This window comes from Crinia signifera, chromosome 4, assembly GCF_055691185.1.
Source record: "Crinia signifera chromosome 4, ASM5569118v1, whole genome shotgun sequence".
Lineage (NCBI taxonomy): Eukaryota > Metazoa > Chordata > Amphibia > Anura > Myobatrachidae > Crinia > Crinia signifera.
The window spans coordinates 60,449,417-60,466,274 of record NC_139220.1 but is presented as its reverse complement, the minus strand read 5'-3'; the positions used below and the strand labels follow the sequence as shown (position 1 = coordinate 60,466,274).

The 16,858-nt window shown below is 46.4% G+C and overlaps 1 protein-coding gene across 2 annotated transcripts in view; it reads left to right on the top strand.

The window, feature by feature from the left end:
• Positions 1 to 16,858, top strand: part of LOC146074076 (follistatin-related protein 4-like) — a 1,002,356-nt gene that overhangs the window by 190,263 nt on the left and 795,235 nt on the right. For both annotated transcript variants that reach the window (XM_083181806.1, XM_083181805.1), the window contains exon 3: positions 16,236 to 16,269. In XM_083181806.1, the coding sequence (XP_083037932.1) occupies positions 16,236 to 16,269 (34 nt within the window). The remainder of the gene's footprint in view (positions 1 to 16,235; positions 16,270 to 16,858) is intronic.

Genomic DNA, 16,858 nt, shown 5'->3' with positions numbered 1-16,858 from the left:
ATGGAAATTAATGTTATTGAGATTAACAATAGTGCATGAACAAAAAGACACCCAAAGTGTGATCTTAGCTGTTTTTATGTTTTAAAAACAACATTCAGATCCAAAACCAAAACACAAAAAGGGTGTTTTTTCCAAAACCAATCCAAATCCAAAACACAACGGGAGACCAGATACAAAACCAAAACACAAAATATGTTTTGCACACCCTACTTTTAACTCTCCATAAAAGGACATACTATATTTATAATTCATGTTAATTTATTAAGCAACTATCTATAGAGGCAACTACGCCAGCTGCCAATCTTACACCAGTTGTTTGTCATTGATAGTAAAATTCAATTTCACATTTAATCATTTAAAATGATCCTGTAATCTAATAGTTCATGTAAGAGGTAGTCATAAACTACGTCATGAAAATATGACAGAAGAGAAATGCATAAGGTTGGACATGGCAGCACACGGAGCAAGACCCATAAAAACCTATTTGGCATAGTAATTCACCTTGAAGTTCATTTTTATTGAGGTTTCTCATTTTCCTCTGTACTGTAATATGCATATATCAAATATGCCTTTACTGCACTATTAAATTCAAACAAGTTAGCCATATGAGGCCATACTTCATTATATTTGCATTTTACATTCTAGAACATGAATTATCATTTTATACTACATACAAATGCCCTGCACATATTTTTTCTGCATGTGCAACATCTCATATTGACTAATATATTTCTGCTTTCTGTTCTTTTCTCTTGCTGATTGAGTATTTTCTTCAATGTTCAGAACACTTTATTAACCCCTTCAGTGGTGGTTTTTTTTTTTTTTTGGGGGGGGGGGGAGCACTCCCCACTGTGTGAGTTTTTTATGGGGAGTGCTCCCTTAAAAAAAACCCACCACTGCCTCCCTGGGTCCGGGCAGTGCCGCTGAACCGTCAATCAGCCGCTGCCCGGACCTGCGTCCCGGCACCCCGTCCCTGTCCCCGGCAGCCAGCTTGTCATAATGCGGCGCCGGGGACTTCACTAGAAAAGCCGGGGGGGGGGGGGGAGGAGGGAGGAGGTGGCACGGCAGAGGGGAGGGAGCCGGGCAGCGAAGCTGCATGAGTTTAGTGATTGAACTCAGCAGCGCTGCCCGGCTCTAAACAGCGGCAATCCGGAGAATTTTCTGGGCTTGCCAGACTGGGCCACTGAAGGGGTTAATGTGCTGCAAAGAAAAACACATGGTGCAGATGCACACTCCATATTATTTATCAATAATAGAGGTATATTCATTGACCAAGTAATATTTGTCCCGGAAACCAGTAAATAGGGTGTGCATTCTAAGATCCCCCCCATAAGCTAATATTGTGCACACCATACACCTGAAGGATGGGACTCCTTCAACTTAGAGTAGCACCCTGCCCACCTGATCAGGGCCTTCAACAGAAATCTTGGGGCCCCATACACTAATATACACTCAAGCTAGTAGTGGTGTGGAGCAGGGGCGCAGCGTGGGAGTATTGGTGGCAAGATATAACATATAATGGCCAGGGCTGGATTAACAATAGGCCTGATGGAGCTACAGCTCCAGGCCCACTCTCCAAATAGGCCCATTTCTTAGATGAGGACTGGGGTTTTCCAACGAGCCCAGCCCCATGTCGCTAGTCTCCCGGGAACGAGAGATACAAAGCTGGAACATTTTCCCCATAGGATAACATGGGACCCGCTAATTCCGATCCCCACGCAGTTCCGACGGCTGTCCCTCTGGCATCACAGTAGCTTGTTTGATCTCATTCTAACCCAAATCGCTGGGCCTTCAACCAGGCTGGTTTATATGGGTTAATTAGATCCAGAGATATTGTGGTTAAATTGATAATTTCATGGCTGTTCATGTTCTTTGAGGGCAGATTTCTCTGGAACCAAATGGCCCAGTTTCATGAGACCAGCCCAGGAATGTCCCTGCGTAATCCTGGGACCATATTACTGGGTAAGTCCCTGCATTTTCTGGTGTGAAAGGAGTATTATTTAAAATAGTCAGGGCCTGCAGTGCCCCTCCACTCTCTGCCCGGCTATCAATGGCTGTCACTTCTGCCCGGTGGTGGCTGTCCCCCAGTTACCGTGGGCATGTATTCCCCCTTGGCAATGAGCATGTAATGCCACATGGCAAAGAGTATGGAAACACTGGCAATTAGCACGTAGGTAAGCAGCAATTATGTAGCATAATTTTTAATAGGCATTATGGTGTTTGGCATAATACATAATGGAAATTATGGTGTGTGGCTTAACATGTAATGGGCATTATGGTATACATTTTTAATGCGTGCCTTTGGTACACAATGTCCCTGTTTGTGAAGCATATTGTGAATTTCAACTCCGTTTGGTATATTGTGTATTTTGAATCAATCCATGTGGCGAAATGTTAACTTTGCCTTAATCAGTGTGGCATGAGATGAATTTTGACTCAATCCGTGTGCCATAGTGTGAATTTTGGTTCAATCGGTGTGAATTTTGGCTCATTCCATGTGGCATAATGTGTAAGAGGCAAGTACAGTATTAGGGGGTTACTATTGTGTTGCATGATTTTTATAAGGGGTATATGTGTGGTAAACTTAGGTGACCACATAAAAGGTGCTGAAATGTGTTAGGACATCGGCGTCCTGCGGGTGCACCTTTGGAGGATACCCGGCAATATATCTCCCTGCATCCTGTGAGTTTCTGCATTTGTAATATATATATATATATATATATATATATATATATATATATATATATATATATATATATATATATATATATATATAATGTGGAAACATACTGGTCATACTAACACCAAATTTATACCAGAAATCAAATAATTAATTGATATTCTTCAGTCTTTTTAAAAAAAAGAAGAGTGAACATGGATCAGTAAACAGACCTTATATTAAAGTTAGAGCACATCCAGTGGAGAGTTCATTCATTCTTGAGCCACTAACAATAATACCAATACTGAAAATTATTCATTGTTGAAATAAGCAGAAACCCCTATACAGATCAATAAAGATATTTATAAAGCACCCCTGATGAAGTACCGTAGTGACACGAAACGCGCCAGTCTTTTGTATACATCCACTATATAAAAGAAAATCCTCTGTGGAGAAACTACTGTGTGAAAAACTACTTGTTTTTAAAAGTGTTTTTTAATAAATGTTTTATATTTGAGAAATGTGTCTATGGATGTTTTGAGATAGGAAAGACAATTATAACAACTGGACGCTATATAGCACTATTGTGGTGGTAATTGATTGTTGTAGCCTCTCTAGTAGGGGGCAATGTGCTATAAGCGACCATACTGTGTCATTTAGGATTAGCGCAAATCTAGCACAAATAGCGCTAACCCTCACTTAGTGGATACTAGTATAAGTGACAAAATTATAAAAGTACAAAATAATATAATATCAACACTCCAGATTGTATACTGTGTCAGCAAAAGTTTTCAGATTGGCCTTAATTCCGTAGGACCATAGAATTGTCTATTTTGTGGTAAAACTTCTGCGCCTTCAGTGTTGACAAAAAACAGTTTGTGACAATCCTTAAAGGTGCTTTCTATGTGCGTACCAGAAATATTAAACAATCTCATGTGTAGTGATGTCTTTCACTCCTATATGTTCCTTCTTTTCTTTTACTTTCAAATTCCGCCGAAGGCGTGAGGATGTTTGTTCATATATGAAATGTCCAGAAGGATATTATTAGGAGTTTCACTAAAGCAATAATATCTGTGCAAAAATGGCCAAAAAGACTGGGGGCTTAAAACAAACCCTACCCTGAAAATAAGCCCTATGGTGTTTTTTGATGAAAAAAAAAATAAGACAGTGTCTTATTATCGGCAAAACATTCCCAGAGGCGCCAGAGAATCAACAGAAAAATAAGGGATTTTGCTATGTACCCTTGATTGAGGATCAACTTTTATATTCTGTGCCAACATCCAAAGAAACAAATAAATACGCCCTTTGGATGAACAACGTCTTTGCTTACTTCACTGAAAATTGTGGACTTTCTGCAGACCACCCAACCAGAACACTGGTCACACCCCCCACATTATTAGGTGCTGGTTGCAACCCCTATTATTGCATATAATAGGCCCTTGATCATTTTCAGCTCCAGGCCCATTTAGACCTTAATCTGGAACTGATAATGGCTGCCCCCAGTGCCCCCAGTGCAAAAAACGTCACCTCTGGGGACATGGGGCAGGGCTCAAAAAAAATGGGGCATGGAGGATCAGAGAGCGGAGGGATGGGGCAGGCCTCATAGAGAAGGGGACGTTAAGAATCAGAGAGAAGGGGTCAGGCAGAAGCGGCCCAATCCTTCGGCAGTGGGGCAGCAGCATCCTGTCCGTCTCCTCTTCAGGTAGACGGGAAGGGTTGGGGGGGGGGGGGCGATGAGGGGGACCGCTGGCAGCAGCAAAGGAGGCAGCGAGGACCCGTGGGGAGCTTTGTTGCCACGGGGTGCACAAGCTTCTCATGCACGTGCGCCCCCTGGCGGGAGCTGGGGGCAGGTGAAAATCCAGCCCCGGCCTGGCTGAAGAAGGCTCTATTTGTACCTGCTGTAATATGCAGTTTGCTAGCAGTACTGATTCCAGGCTTCATCATCCTGAGATCTCCAGGAGGTGAAGGGTGCTGTGTATCAGCCTCTCTGCCATACAGGCCAGCTTCATGCACAGGACAATCGGCAATTGATTTCTTTGGCCTGGAATCAGACGAGAACTAGTGGGGGCTGCGGATATGGAGCTTTATTGTCCAGCTGGCCCTAGCGGTGGGTAACAGACTTCTTCCAGAGCCACCCTCTCTACACCCCTGTCTGCCTCTTGGGCCCCTCAGAATCATGAGGCCCATCACAGTTGTCCCCCTAGACGCTGGGCCTGCACCTGATCTGAACATTAGTTTACCAGTTTGGCCCTTGGTAGCCACAGACTGCAAACTGAAGGCACACTGAAGATAAGACCTAAAAATTTACACGAATTGCTAGTCTTGGGGATGGATTTGGGGGCGAGGCTCCCCTTGGGTTGGTGTGGCTGAGTTGCCTTTGGGGTGGCACATCCTAACATTTATTTAGCACTATTTATTCTTCACTGATATTATACTTTGTAGCACTTCATTTTTTAACCTCTAGCTTCTGCTTCTTTCTTATTAATGCACTTATACCTTAGTTTTTCACTTGTGTGCTGCCCTGGGGTGACTGCTTATGCCGGCCTTTTTGGGTTTTGGGGTTCCAACATCCTAGATTCAAGGGACCCACCAGAAATGAGGTCACCGTGAAGCTGGTTGGTGGGCAAATATTTCTTGGCCAATTAATATAGCAAGAACCTCTATTATTTATTAATAATATGGAGTGTACATCATTCTGCACCATGTGTTTTTTCTTTGCATAACTACAAGTCCCAGCATGATAGCACCCCATATAAATAGGGTGTGCATGCTAATATCCCCCCCATACACTTTATTAATGTGACCAGATTTACTGTGTTACCGGGCTTTGAATCAGACTGTCTAGTTAAACCAGTGCTTGCAGGGCCGCCACTAGTAATGTTGGGGCCCAGGCCCCCAGCAGCACCCCTCACGCACGCCGGAACCCGCCCTCGTGCACTTGCACCACCCCCCTTGCGTGCCGGCACCCCCCCCCCCCAATTACTATTACTTACCAGCGGTGGCGGCGGCACAGCATCTTCTCCGGGGCTCGGAGCACTCATTGCACAGTGCAGCCTGCCCCTCTGAATCCTAGGATCGGCGCTCTGCAGGCTGCACTGTGTATTGTGCGCACCTGGCTGCCAGTGCCGGGTGGGGGGTTGGGTAGGGGGGTGGTGGTGGTGGCGTGCCACTGTGGGCAGCTGCCCGGGCCCCTCCAGAGACCAGGGCCCGGGACAGCTGTACCCCTCATTTTATAACTGACCATTTTTAAGTCGAAAACAAGGCCAAACGTCATTTTCCTGCTGTTGGAATCTCATGAGACCTGGACTCTATACGAGTCATGGCATTGGTGCCATCTTCATTCCAGCGCTCGATTGCAGACAGAACGGAAGTGCCCTTTGCTGTCTGCTGTATTTGGTACTGAGAAAGGGCTGCTACTATGGGGACAACTACTATGGGGGAAACTGCTAAGGGGCCATTACTAAATGGAATGGTGGCATTACTATATGGAGACTGCTTTATTATGTTAGTCCCTATTACTTAATAGGGACTGCTTTATTTTTTTTATTTTTTATAAATGTAGTGTTTTTGATTGCGTTTTCCAAACAAGTAAGAAACATACAAATTCCCAACAGAGACAGAAAGAACAAATATCGTATAGTAATAAGCAATATTTTTGAATGTACATAGGATAATATATGAATATAAAAAAATTAGACAGTACTGGCTCCCTTTACCGCTAAGAGTGAATCGTATTAGCCCGAAGTCTCCATCCGGGCATATATATATAACAACAGGAGAAAGTGGAGCACAGTTACAGAGTACTGATTGTGAATGATACTACAACCCCATAAAGGAGAAGCGTATCAAAAAAGTCAGCTGTCAGGAACCCTAAAACCCAGTAAATCTAACAAAGTAAACCACCAAAAAATGAAACCTCCAATGTAACCCCCACCCTGTACAACCTACCCCATTTAAGGTGTACCTGGATCCCATTTACTACCCTTATACCTTTCCTAAACTATGTTAATCGTACCAAACTCCCCCCCCCCACACACACGTCAGGATATTGTAGCAAGGATATGTCGAGAGCAATGGACTCAGGCCTCTAGTATAGACGGATCGAAATCTAGCTCTCCCACTATTATAACCACTGATTTTACACACATTATATACAATATGTAATACAGGATCACATATTAGAAAATGAAAATGTTTGTGGCACAAGTACAAATAGGATACGTACAGCTAAAGCAGCATCAATAAAATAACAATAATAATAATAATGAAAAAATAGGGGATATAAACAATTGAAGGGACATCTCAAAATAAAATAATACAGAGTATATCATCAATCCGGCCAGTCCTCAAGTCCATAAAAGAAAGTAGAAGTGGTAATAAGAAATTTGTCTTCAGTATCTCGGGGATAAACCGGGCAACAATCAATAAAGACAAGCATAAGGTCCAAGAGATCTACAGTGTTCTACAGGTAAATTTTACTGCTGGATCCGCCAGAAAGGAGCGCATATCCTCCGGAGCTGGTGCAGGAGGTATAAAGTCCCCAGATAAGGTGAATATATGCAGGCCGCCCTCCAAGATCTTTGCAGCCTCCACGACATCAGCAGTGGTAAAGGCAGGAGGAGGAGCACCATATCCTACATCCTCAAACTTGCTTAAAAGCTTGGAAGTAGAGGCAAGGATCACCAGGATTATTTGTTGAATGGTGAAAGGAAAGACAATGGCTAGCACATCACCAGGTATACGTAAAAGAGCCATAGCTTGAGGAGCATTCAATAAAGTAGTATTTTATGGAACCAAATACAGTAGTTAAGTAATGATGAGCAGGCAAGCAAGCTATAACAGCACCCCTCACTCTGAGTCTCGTCACAAATATAGTCCAGCAGAAGGCAAGTAGTGTCAGGAATCAGCACCTCACCAGAATATAAGCCCCACCTTGCAGGTTCCAGATATTCAGGGGTGGCTGTTGAGCCCAGCGTAGACAGGAGCAACTCGTCACAGGTGCCGCAGCACAGGAGACAGGCAAGCAAGATGGCGCCGGCCTGTCCCTGTGGCCAAGCAGCATGTAGCAATGGAGACAGCTCCCGCTTCTCACCACCAATCCCCCGGAGAGTCACCAGACGTCCCCACCCACCAGATCACCCGGCAAGAGGCACCCACATAGTCAGGGAATGGGATTGCACTCCATAAATACCAGCACCCAGCCAGAGCCGCCGGAGGATCCAAAATGGTACCTGCATCCGAGGGATGGGACACACGAATCGCAGCTGGCCCAGACAGTCGCCCAAGTCTCCACAAGCCGCCAAGGAGAACCACGGGTGGCGCAGGGAGCACAGGAACAGCTCCGGAGCCAGGAGAGGTAAGTAGAGAGCTTCAACGGGTCCTGGGGCAGGATATGTTAAAAGGATATTGATGGTACTCTCAGACCGTGCACCCGCTCACATTGCCGGCCAAGCCAAACCCACCGGGGACTGCTTTATTTTAAAATAAAAAGTGTTTTTGATTTTTCCTGCTGTACTGCCCAGAGTACTGTACCAGTTCAGGGTACAGACAGCTTGGACGTGTCCTGTGCTGTCTGCTGTATTTGTTGCTGAGAAAGGGCTGAGAGGGGGCTGCTACTATGTGGATGGGGGCATTACTGTATGGGGACTGCGTTATTTAAAAAAAAGTGTTTTTTTTTTTTTTACTGCTGTGCTTCCCAGTTTACAGTACCAGTTCAGGCACATCTGCCATGTGTGCCGTATAATTCCAGGAGTGATGTTATGTGTCGTATATAATTATAGGGGTGCCCCATGTGTGCTGTAAAGCCAGGGTTTTTGCCATGCGTCATGCATAGTTCCAGGGAAACACCATGTGCCCTGCATAGTTCCAGGGGTGTCTCATGTGTGCCGTATAATTCCAGGGGTATTGCCATGTGATGTGTATACTTCCAGGGGTGCTGTCATGTGTCATATAATTTCAGGGGTGCTGCCCTATTAAAGAATAAAAAAGTCACAGTTTTTTTACTGCTCGGGTGCCGCCATGTGTGCTTTATACTTCCATGTGTGCTGCTATGTGTACTCTATCAGGTCAGGGGTGCCACCATCTGTGCTTTATAATTCCATGTTGCCGCAATGTGTTCCCTATCAGAATAGAGGAGCTGCCCTTTTTTTTGTTCTTACTGCAAGTGTTCCATATAATTGTATGGGAGCTGCTAAGTCTGCTGTATAATTCATGGGGTGGTTCTGAGTGTCCCATATAAGTCCAGGGGAGCTGCCCTTTTTATATTAAAAGAAAAAAGGTATTATTCTTTTACTGCAAGAGTGCTGTTAAGTTTGCTGTATCAGTCGAGAGGTGCCTCTTTGTTTGCTGTATCAGTCCATGGGTGCTGCTAAGTATGCCATATCAGTCCAGGTGTGCCTCTAAGTGTGCCATTTTAGTCCATGGGTGCTGCTAAATGTGCTGTATCTGTCCAGGGGTGCTGTATCAGTCCAGGGGTGAGCGTTGTGTCATGTATAATTCCAGGGGTGCTGCCATCTGCGCTGTTTACTTCCATGGGTGCAGGGCCGGCGCTACCTGCTCAGCGCAGCCTGCAAAGCAGGTAGGCGCTGGCCCTTAGAGGCGCTTCCTCCCCTCCTGCCACACTGTAGCTTCCGGAGCCTGCGCCTGTCAAAATATATGACAGGCAGCGGCACGTTTCACAAGCAGCCGGGCGTTGTGAACACTCTTTGCTGCCCGCCCAGACCCGCATGCAGGGGGGTTTCCGAGTATCTAGAAATCCCCCGCCCGATGTATCGATGGCCCGGTTCCGATGATTTTTCCCCCGCCGGGTGCCAGCGAGTCAGCTGAGCTGTGCTCCCCTCTGCCCCTCTCCTCCCTGCTGCTGCTGCCGTGAGCTGAAGATACAGCTGCTGGCAGGCAGGGGGAGCACCTCTCAGACAGATGACATCAGCCTGAGAGGGGAGAGAGACACCGAGGAGCAGCAGCGCTGTGGCCAAGCATCTTTCTAGAAGTGAGTGGGCTACTGTGGCTTTGGGGTGACCAGCACTAGTCTGTCACTCCTGTGGGCATGATTCAGTATGATTTTTGGGGGGGGGGTCTCTGGCTGCATTAGGGCAGAGTCTGTAGACTTTGTGAGGTACAGTGGGGAACACATTAAACTGCATGTGCCAGTACTGCTGTAGGCTGTGCTGGAGGGGATTCTGTAAATATGTGAAATGCCTGTGACAACTCAGATCCCCCTCCAGCTCAAACCCCCATAGGCAGATTCTGTATATGTCTGACATGTCTGCCTATGGGAGGTGTGTGTGTGTGGGGGGGGGGGGGGGGGGGGGGGGGCTGTGCTGGAGGGGGGTGTGAATATGTGCCATGTCTGCCTATGGGGTGGGGTACTATTTGGAAGCCTCCCTTTTAAAATCCTGCATTTGCCACTGCCGCTGCCTGACTCCTCTCGACGCCCGCGCTGCTGAGTGACTCCTCTCTGGGTCACGTGCCCGAAGGACCTTGCAATTGCCTTCCCTTTGTGAAGCTGGGCAGGGGAGGTCATGACCCCGTCGCTGTGCCCACACATGTGTGCAAGGGGAAGAGTCGGTGGTGATTTTGAGAGCCTCTCACAGTCTAACAAAGGTGTGTGTCATTGTAAATAAAGGGGGCAATTATTCAGGGCCAGAATGGTGGGCCACTATAATGTTCACTGTGGCCTTCCCCCTACATGAGGAGAGAGGCACCATCTGTATGAACACAGACATGGCAATGGCACTCACACAAATAATTAGAATTAGGTGAGATAGAGAATTGTCTCTGAGTGTTTATTCATATGCTTAATTCTGTGAGTGCCACTGCCACCTCGGTGTTAATACAGTACAGTGTGCATGCGCAGGGCTTCTTTGCAGGCGCCTTCACCACCTGCACAGTCAGCGTGATTCGCGCACGGGGGCAGTGGGCCATGGGAATGCCCAGCGTTTCCTGGGCATCCCCATGCAAACGCTGGGCGTTCCCATGTAAATGCAGCCATGACGGAGTGTGACACAAATATGTCAGTCTCCATTGATTTCTCCTGCTGCGGGACATGTGAAGGGATGTGTTTCCATAACACATTCCCTCCCATGGTTGCAAGGGGTTATGGCAGTGGGTGGGGGCATGTATTTGTCAGGGCGGTATGGGCACTACTATGGGCATTATGTGTAAGCGTCATTATATGTAAGCAGCATTATTGTGGGCATTATTTGCATTCCTCTAGTCTAGGCATTATGTCAAAGAAACTGTTCTGTGGGCATTATATGTACTTTATTACTCTGGGCATTATGTGTAAGTGGTATTATTGTGGGCATTATGTGTACTTTATTACTCTGGGCATTATGTGTAAGCAGTATTATTGTGGGCATTATGTGTAAACAGCATTACTGAACTGACTTTTCTTTCCTACGGTGTCCGCCTACAAGGGCGGATGGGTGCTGAATTCATGTGTTCCTATGGTCCAGAGCCGTTTCCACCCCCTTCCAGGGTCTGCACATGCACAAATATGCCCAACCATTGGAATGGGGATGAATTCGGACCCCTCCGATCATTAGAGAATCACCCCCTTTGTGTAGGCAGCACTACTATGAGCATTAGGTGTAACTTGTATTACTCCGGAACTTAAGTATAAGTAGCATTACTGTGGGCATTATGTGTAAGACCTATTACTGTGGGCATTATGTGTAAAAGGCACTACTGTGTGGCATAATGTGTATAAACAGTACAAATGCCTGAAGTAACATGAATAATGGACTCTGCGGTATTTTGTAACGGGAATAAGGGAAACGGATGTGTGGTAGAATGTGAATCAGTGGCACTACATGCAAATAACATTGTGCTACTGTGTGGTGTCATTTTAGAACACATTCCTTGTGAGAACGCAGCTCCTTTTTTTTGTGGCATGTACCTCTATCGTGTACTCTTTTATAAGGTATGGGAAGGCGCAAATTTTGAGTTTGCAGGGAGGCGCCGAACACCAAAGAACCGGCCCTGCATGGGTGCTGCCATCTGTGCCAATAAATTCCAGGGGTGATGTATAAATTCAACGGTTAGCCAAGTGTGTCATATAATTTCAAAAACGTTTTTTTATTTTCAAAAAAGCAGCTGGCCAGGAACTATACAGCTGATTTAGCAGCCATATAATTCCTGGGTAGCTTATTTTTTTTTTTTTACTGTAGGGGTGCCTTATATTTCCATGTGTACCGCCATGTGTGCCATATTAGTCCAGGGGTGCCGCCATCTGTGCTGTATAATTCAATGTGTGCTGCCATGTGTGCTGTATCAGATCAGGGATGCCACCATCTGTGCCATATAATTACTGCGGTGAGCCAAGTCTGACCTATTAGTCCAGGGGTGAGCAAAGTCTGCCCTATCAGTCCAGGGGTGAGAAAAGTCTGCCCTATCAGTCCAGTGGTGCTGCTGCATTTGCTGTATCAGTCCAGGGGTGCTGCTAAGTATTCCGTATCAGTCCAGGGGTACTGCTAAGTGTTCCGTATCAGTCCAGGGGTGCTGCTAAGTGTGCCGTATCAATCCAGGGGTGCTTCTAAGTGTGCCATATCAGTCCAGGGGCGCAGCTAAGTGTGCTGTATCATTCCAGGGGTGCTAAGTGTGCCGTATTAGTCTAAAGGTGCTGTCAAGTGTGCCGTTTCAGTCCAGGGGTGATGCTAAGTGTCCTATATCAGTCCAGGGGTGATGCTAAGTGTGCCATATCAGTCATGGGGTGATGCTAAGTGAGCCATATTAGTCCAGGGGCAGGGGCGCTGGAACATTTTTAGGTTGGGGGGGGCAAGATATAATCTCCCCCCCCCTCCCCCCCCCCCGAATCACCCGTCCACCCGCCCGCAGTACCTGTGTGCTGCTGCGTCTTTAATTGGTGACAGCCGGGCAGACTGTATGTGCGCTGCCCGGCTGTAGTCTCCGGCAGGATAATCTTTATTTTCATATCTCCCGCTGGACCGGCGGGCAGCCAATCAGGAGCGGCGGCATTGATAGCCGCTCCTGATTGGCTGCCCGGCGGTCCAGCAGGAGATCTGTGAAAATACAGAAACTCCTTCCTGATACTAGTACAGCCGGGCAGCGCACATAAAGTCTGCCCGGCTGTCAGCTACCTAGTATGGGCGTGTGAGCGCAGATGCAGGGACCGGGTCTCCCGTTGGCAGTGGCATCTCTAGGCGGGTGCGGGGGGTGCAGCAGCACGGCTGATTTTGGTGTCACCCCACTGACTGGTGACACCCGGTGCGGGCCGCACCCCCCGCACCCGCCTAGTGACGCCACTGCGCCCGCCCGCCTATATTAGCGCCTCAGTAATTTTGGGGGGGGCAAGCTGCCCCCTCGCCCCCCCCCCGTTCCGCGCCACTGTCCAGGGGTGATGCTAAGTGTGCCGTATCAGTTTAGGGGTGATGCTCAGTGTGTCGTAGCAGTCCATGGGTGCTGCTTATCATACCATTTCAGTCCAGGGGTGATACTAAGTGTGCCATTTCATTCCAGGGTAATGCTAAGTGGGTACTTGTTTTCTAGCACGGCGCCCGTCGGGTCCCATCGCATACCTTAACCTAAGGTATGTGATGGGACCCGACCGACCCGATTTTCTGGCTTTAAAGATGTTTTTAATACACTTCAAAAATCGATTGCATGCCAATATAATGGTATGCGATGCAACGCGACCGACCCGATTTTTACATTGGCGGTACGCGTCCTCCGACCTTTTCATACCCCCACTATCCACATCGGCGTGGACTCGATTATATATAGTGTGGCGAGCGCAGCGAGCCACCAAGCCCAAAGCGTGGCGAGCGGCTGCGTAATACGTCTGAAGTAATGCGCGTCCCCTTGCGGGGCTCGCTGCAATCGCCACGCTTCGGGCTCGGTGGCTCGTTGCGCTCGCCACACTCTATAAGATCATCTCCATGCCGACGTGGATAGTGGGGGATTAAAAGGTCGGAGGACGCGTACCGCCGCCCCTCGCGGGATCGCTGCACTCGCCACGTTTCGGGTTGACGTTGATCTTGGCGTGGCGTTAACAATGGGGGGGCCATTTCACATAGTAATTACCCATCAGGGTTGATATACAATGAAAAATGGGGTCTGGGAAGCATTTAACATTGGGGCCAATGTAAAATCGGGTCTCAGGGACCATTTAACATTGGTTCCAATGTAAAAATCGGTTTGGTCACATCGCATGCGATGCGATTGACCCGATTTTTGCAACACGATTTCATACAATTAAAATCGGTGGAGCCCTGCTAGGAAACAAGTACCGCTAAGTGTGCTGTATCAGTCATGGGATGATGCTAAGTGTGCAATTTCAGTACAGAGGTGATACTAAGCATGCCATATCAGTCCTGTGTTTGTACGGCCCACTTGTGTTGCTTAGCTTAGTCATTCATCTACTTTGATGCAATCTTTTATCCTAAAAACAATATTGTGAGGTGTGATGTGTTCAAAATAGACTGGAAATTAATGTTATTGAGGTTAATAATAATAGTAGGTATAACAAAAAAGAATCTTCTTTATGGTCTGATTGTTGGAAATACTATAATATAATATCATATTGCTCCTGTATGCCTATGTCTTGTTTTTTGCAGGTAAATTATTCTTTATGCTCCATATAAAGTACCAGCCACTAATCTCCTAACTGTTATTTTATAGTCTGCTTTTGAAAATAACAGGGGGTGATTGATTGGTAGCTTATCTCTTTCCACTGTTTCACTCTCCAAGGCTTAGTAGAATACATCTGTTCTTTTTTGCAGTATTAGTACTGCATCTGTACAAGATAGGCTGTGTATTTAAAATTGTACATGATGATCTTGGGAATATAAAAGTATGTCTCAAAATAACATAATGGTCAACAAATGTCAGTACAACAAGGGAGGGTTGCTTTAGTAGAGCAAAAGCTCCAGGTGTCTAAAACTGCAGAGGGTGCTGCCGACTTGGACACAGACTTCCGTCTGTGTGTACAGTTGTGTGACCTCCCGAGTAGGGAGGAGGAGAGGGGCATACCACCATCGTCAGTGGAATATTTCTAATGGGTGCAGTGTGCACGGTGCACACACTCAGTGGAGTCTAAGTGCAGTATTCAATGCCGGTGCGAGCGGCCGGCGAGGGGGTTAAACTGTGAGGATCACAGAAAACCAGTGATCCTCGCAGTTTAACCCCCGCGCGGCCGCTCGCACTATGCAACGTTCCGGGGGAATCCTCGCAGTCACAGAACTGCAAGGATTCCCCTAAACTGCGAGAGCCGCGGCTAGTGCAGCAAACTCGCTGTAATTGGCCTCGGCTCTCGCAGCTTTTGGAGGCACATTCGCAAATTCCCCCTTGCTCAAAAAACGGAGCGAGGGGGAATTTGCGAATGAGGGGGGGTCAGTTGAATACTGACAGGGTGAGCGGTGACTGCGAGCAAAAAGTCCTGCTCGCAGTCACCGCTCGCCCACGGCATTGAATATATGCCTAAGAGCTTTAGTGCTCAGACTCCAAAATGCTGCGGTGATGGGAAAATCACCGGAAAAATGGTCACCACACCAATTTTATAGAGATCCGCACAGGTGCAGTAGGGTCTGAGTGATCTAGTGTTCAGACCCTACTTCACACATTGCTGCACCTGGCCAGAGGTGGCTGCACACCGGCCTCCTCCTCTCTTAAAATGCCCCTGACTAGCGGGGAGGTTTTGAGCCAGGATTTTGTTTTTTGTTATTCAGCATTAGACTGCTACAAAGGAGGGTTAGGGCGGGCAGGGGTGTAAATATACTTAACTGACCCCTGTCAGGATTCCTCTATCGGGATACTGGAATCAGTTTTCTGACCGCTGTCATCTATATAATATAAATCATTATGATTAGAATACCTACCTTTTCTGCTCCATAGGAACCCCTAATATAATCAGATTATTTGTTCATTAGAGAAACATACTAATTATCAATTTATGCCAACTTTAATTTGGACCTGTACAAATAGGTCTGAAGCAACCCCTTTGTCACCCACTGAGGGCCAGATGTACCAAGCTTCAAAAAGTAATAAAGTGGGTGATAAACAACAAGTAATAAATGTACCCTTTTTAATAAAGGTCTCAAAAAAGATAAAAGTAGCACTGCATAGGAAATCGGCTTTAAATATATTTGTAACTAGTTTTATGTACAGTAGGCATGTCCAACCTGCGTCCCTCCAGCTGTTGTGAAACTACACATCCCAGCATGCCTAGCCTTACTTAGTTTTAGCATTCCCTAATAGTAAAACTGTGGCAAGGTATGATGGACTTGTAATTTCATAACAGCTGAAGAGCTGCAGGTTGGACATGCCTGATGTACAGCATCAGACATGTCCAACCTGCGGCCCTCCAGCTGTTGTGAAACTACATATCCCAGCATGCCTTGCCTTACTTAGTTTTAGTATTCCCTAATAGTAAAATGGTGGCAAGGCATGATGGACTTGTAGTTTCATAACAGCTGGAGAGCTGCAGGTTGGACATGCCTGATGTACAGCATTATATAAATTCCACAAAGACTAAACTAATTTTTTGTGTTTGTGACATGGCAAACGTTGTCAAATGAATTTCTGAATTGTTGTTGTTTTTTTTTTCGCCCCCGCCCAGACACAATGGCCATTGGAAACTACACAAAGTCAAGGTAAGAAAAACAATGTGTTTATTTTCCAAGTATTTAGAAACATGCTGTTTTCGTAATGTCCTGAATGTGTCTTTCCTCCATTTTTTAAATTTGGAGAAACTGACAAAGGACATCCTTTTGGTGAATCTATAAATGACTTCAAATTCTTTCTGAGACCTGTTTTGTAATGATTGTGGTTCACACAGTTTGTAAACACAACAAGGACACTGCTGCAAATCTGGAAATCAATTTAGACTGAAAACTGTGGATCTTAACCTGTATACAGATATCTGATGTTATCATAGCAGTTGTGCTTTAAGTGTAACTGTGATATTAATGTGGCAGTTGCTGTATCTATTACAGTGGTACCAGTGGTGTAACTATAAATTTTGTTCCCCCCCTGCCAAAAAGTTAGTGGCGCCCCCCCCCCTCCAGGCTCCTCTCCAGCATGTTTCCCCAGCGTGTGATGTGATGACATCACACGCATAACGGAGAAGCTGAAGAAGGAGAGAGGAAGAGAGACCAGCAGACACTGCTGCTTCCCTTGGCTCTGACGCATCCCAGGCCACCCTAGCATGCCCAACCTCCCACCCATCCTGTACAAAGTAGC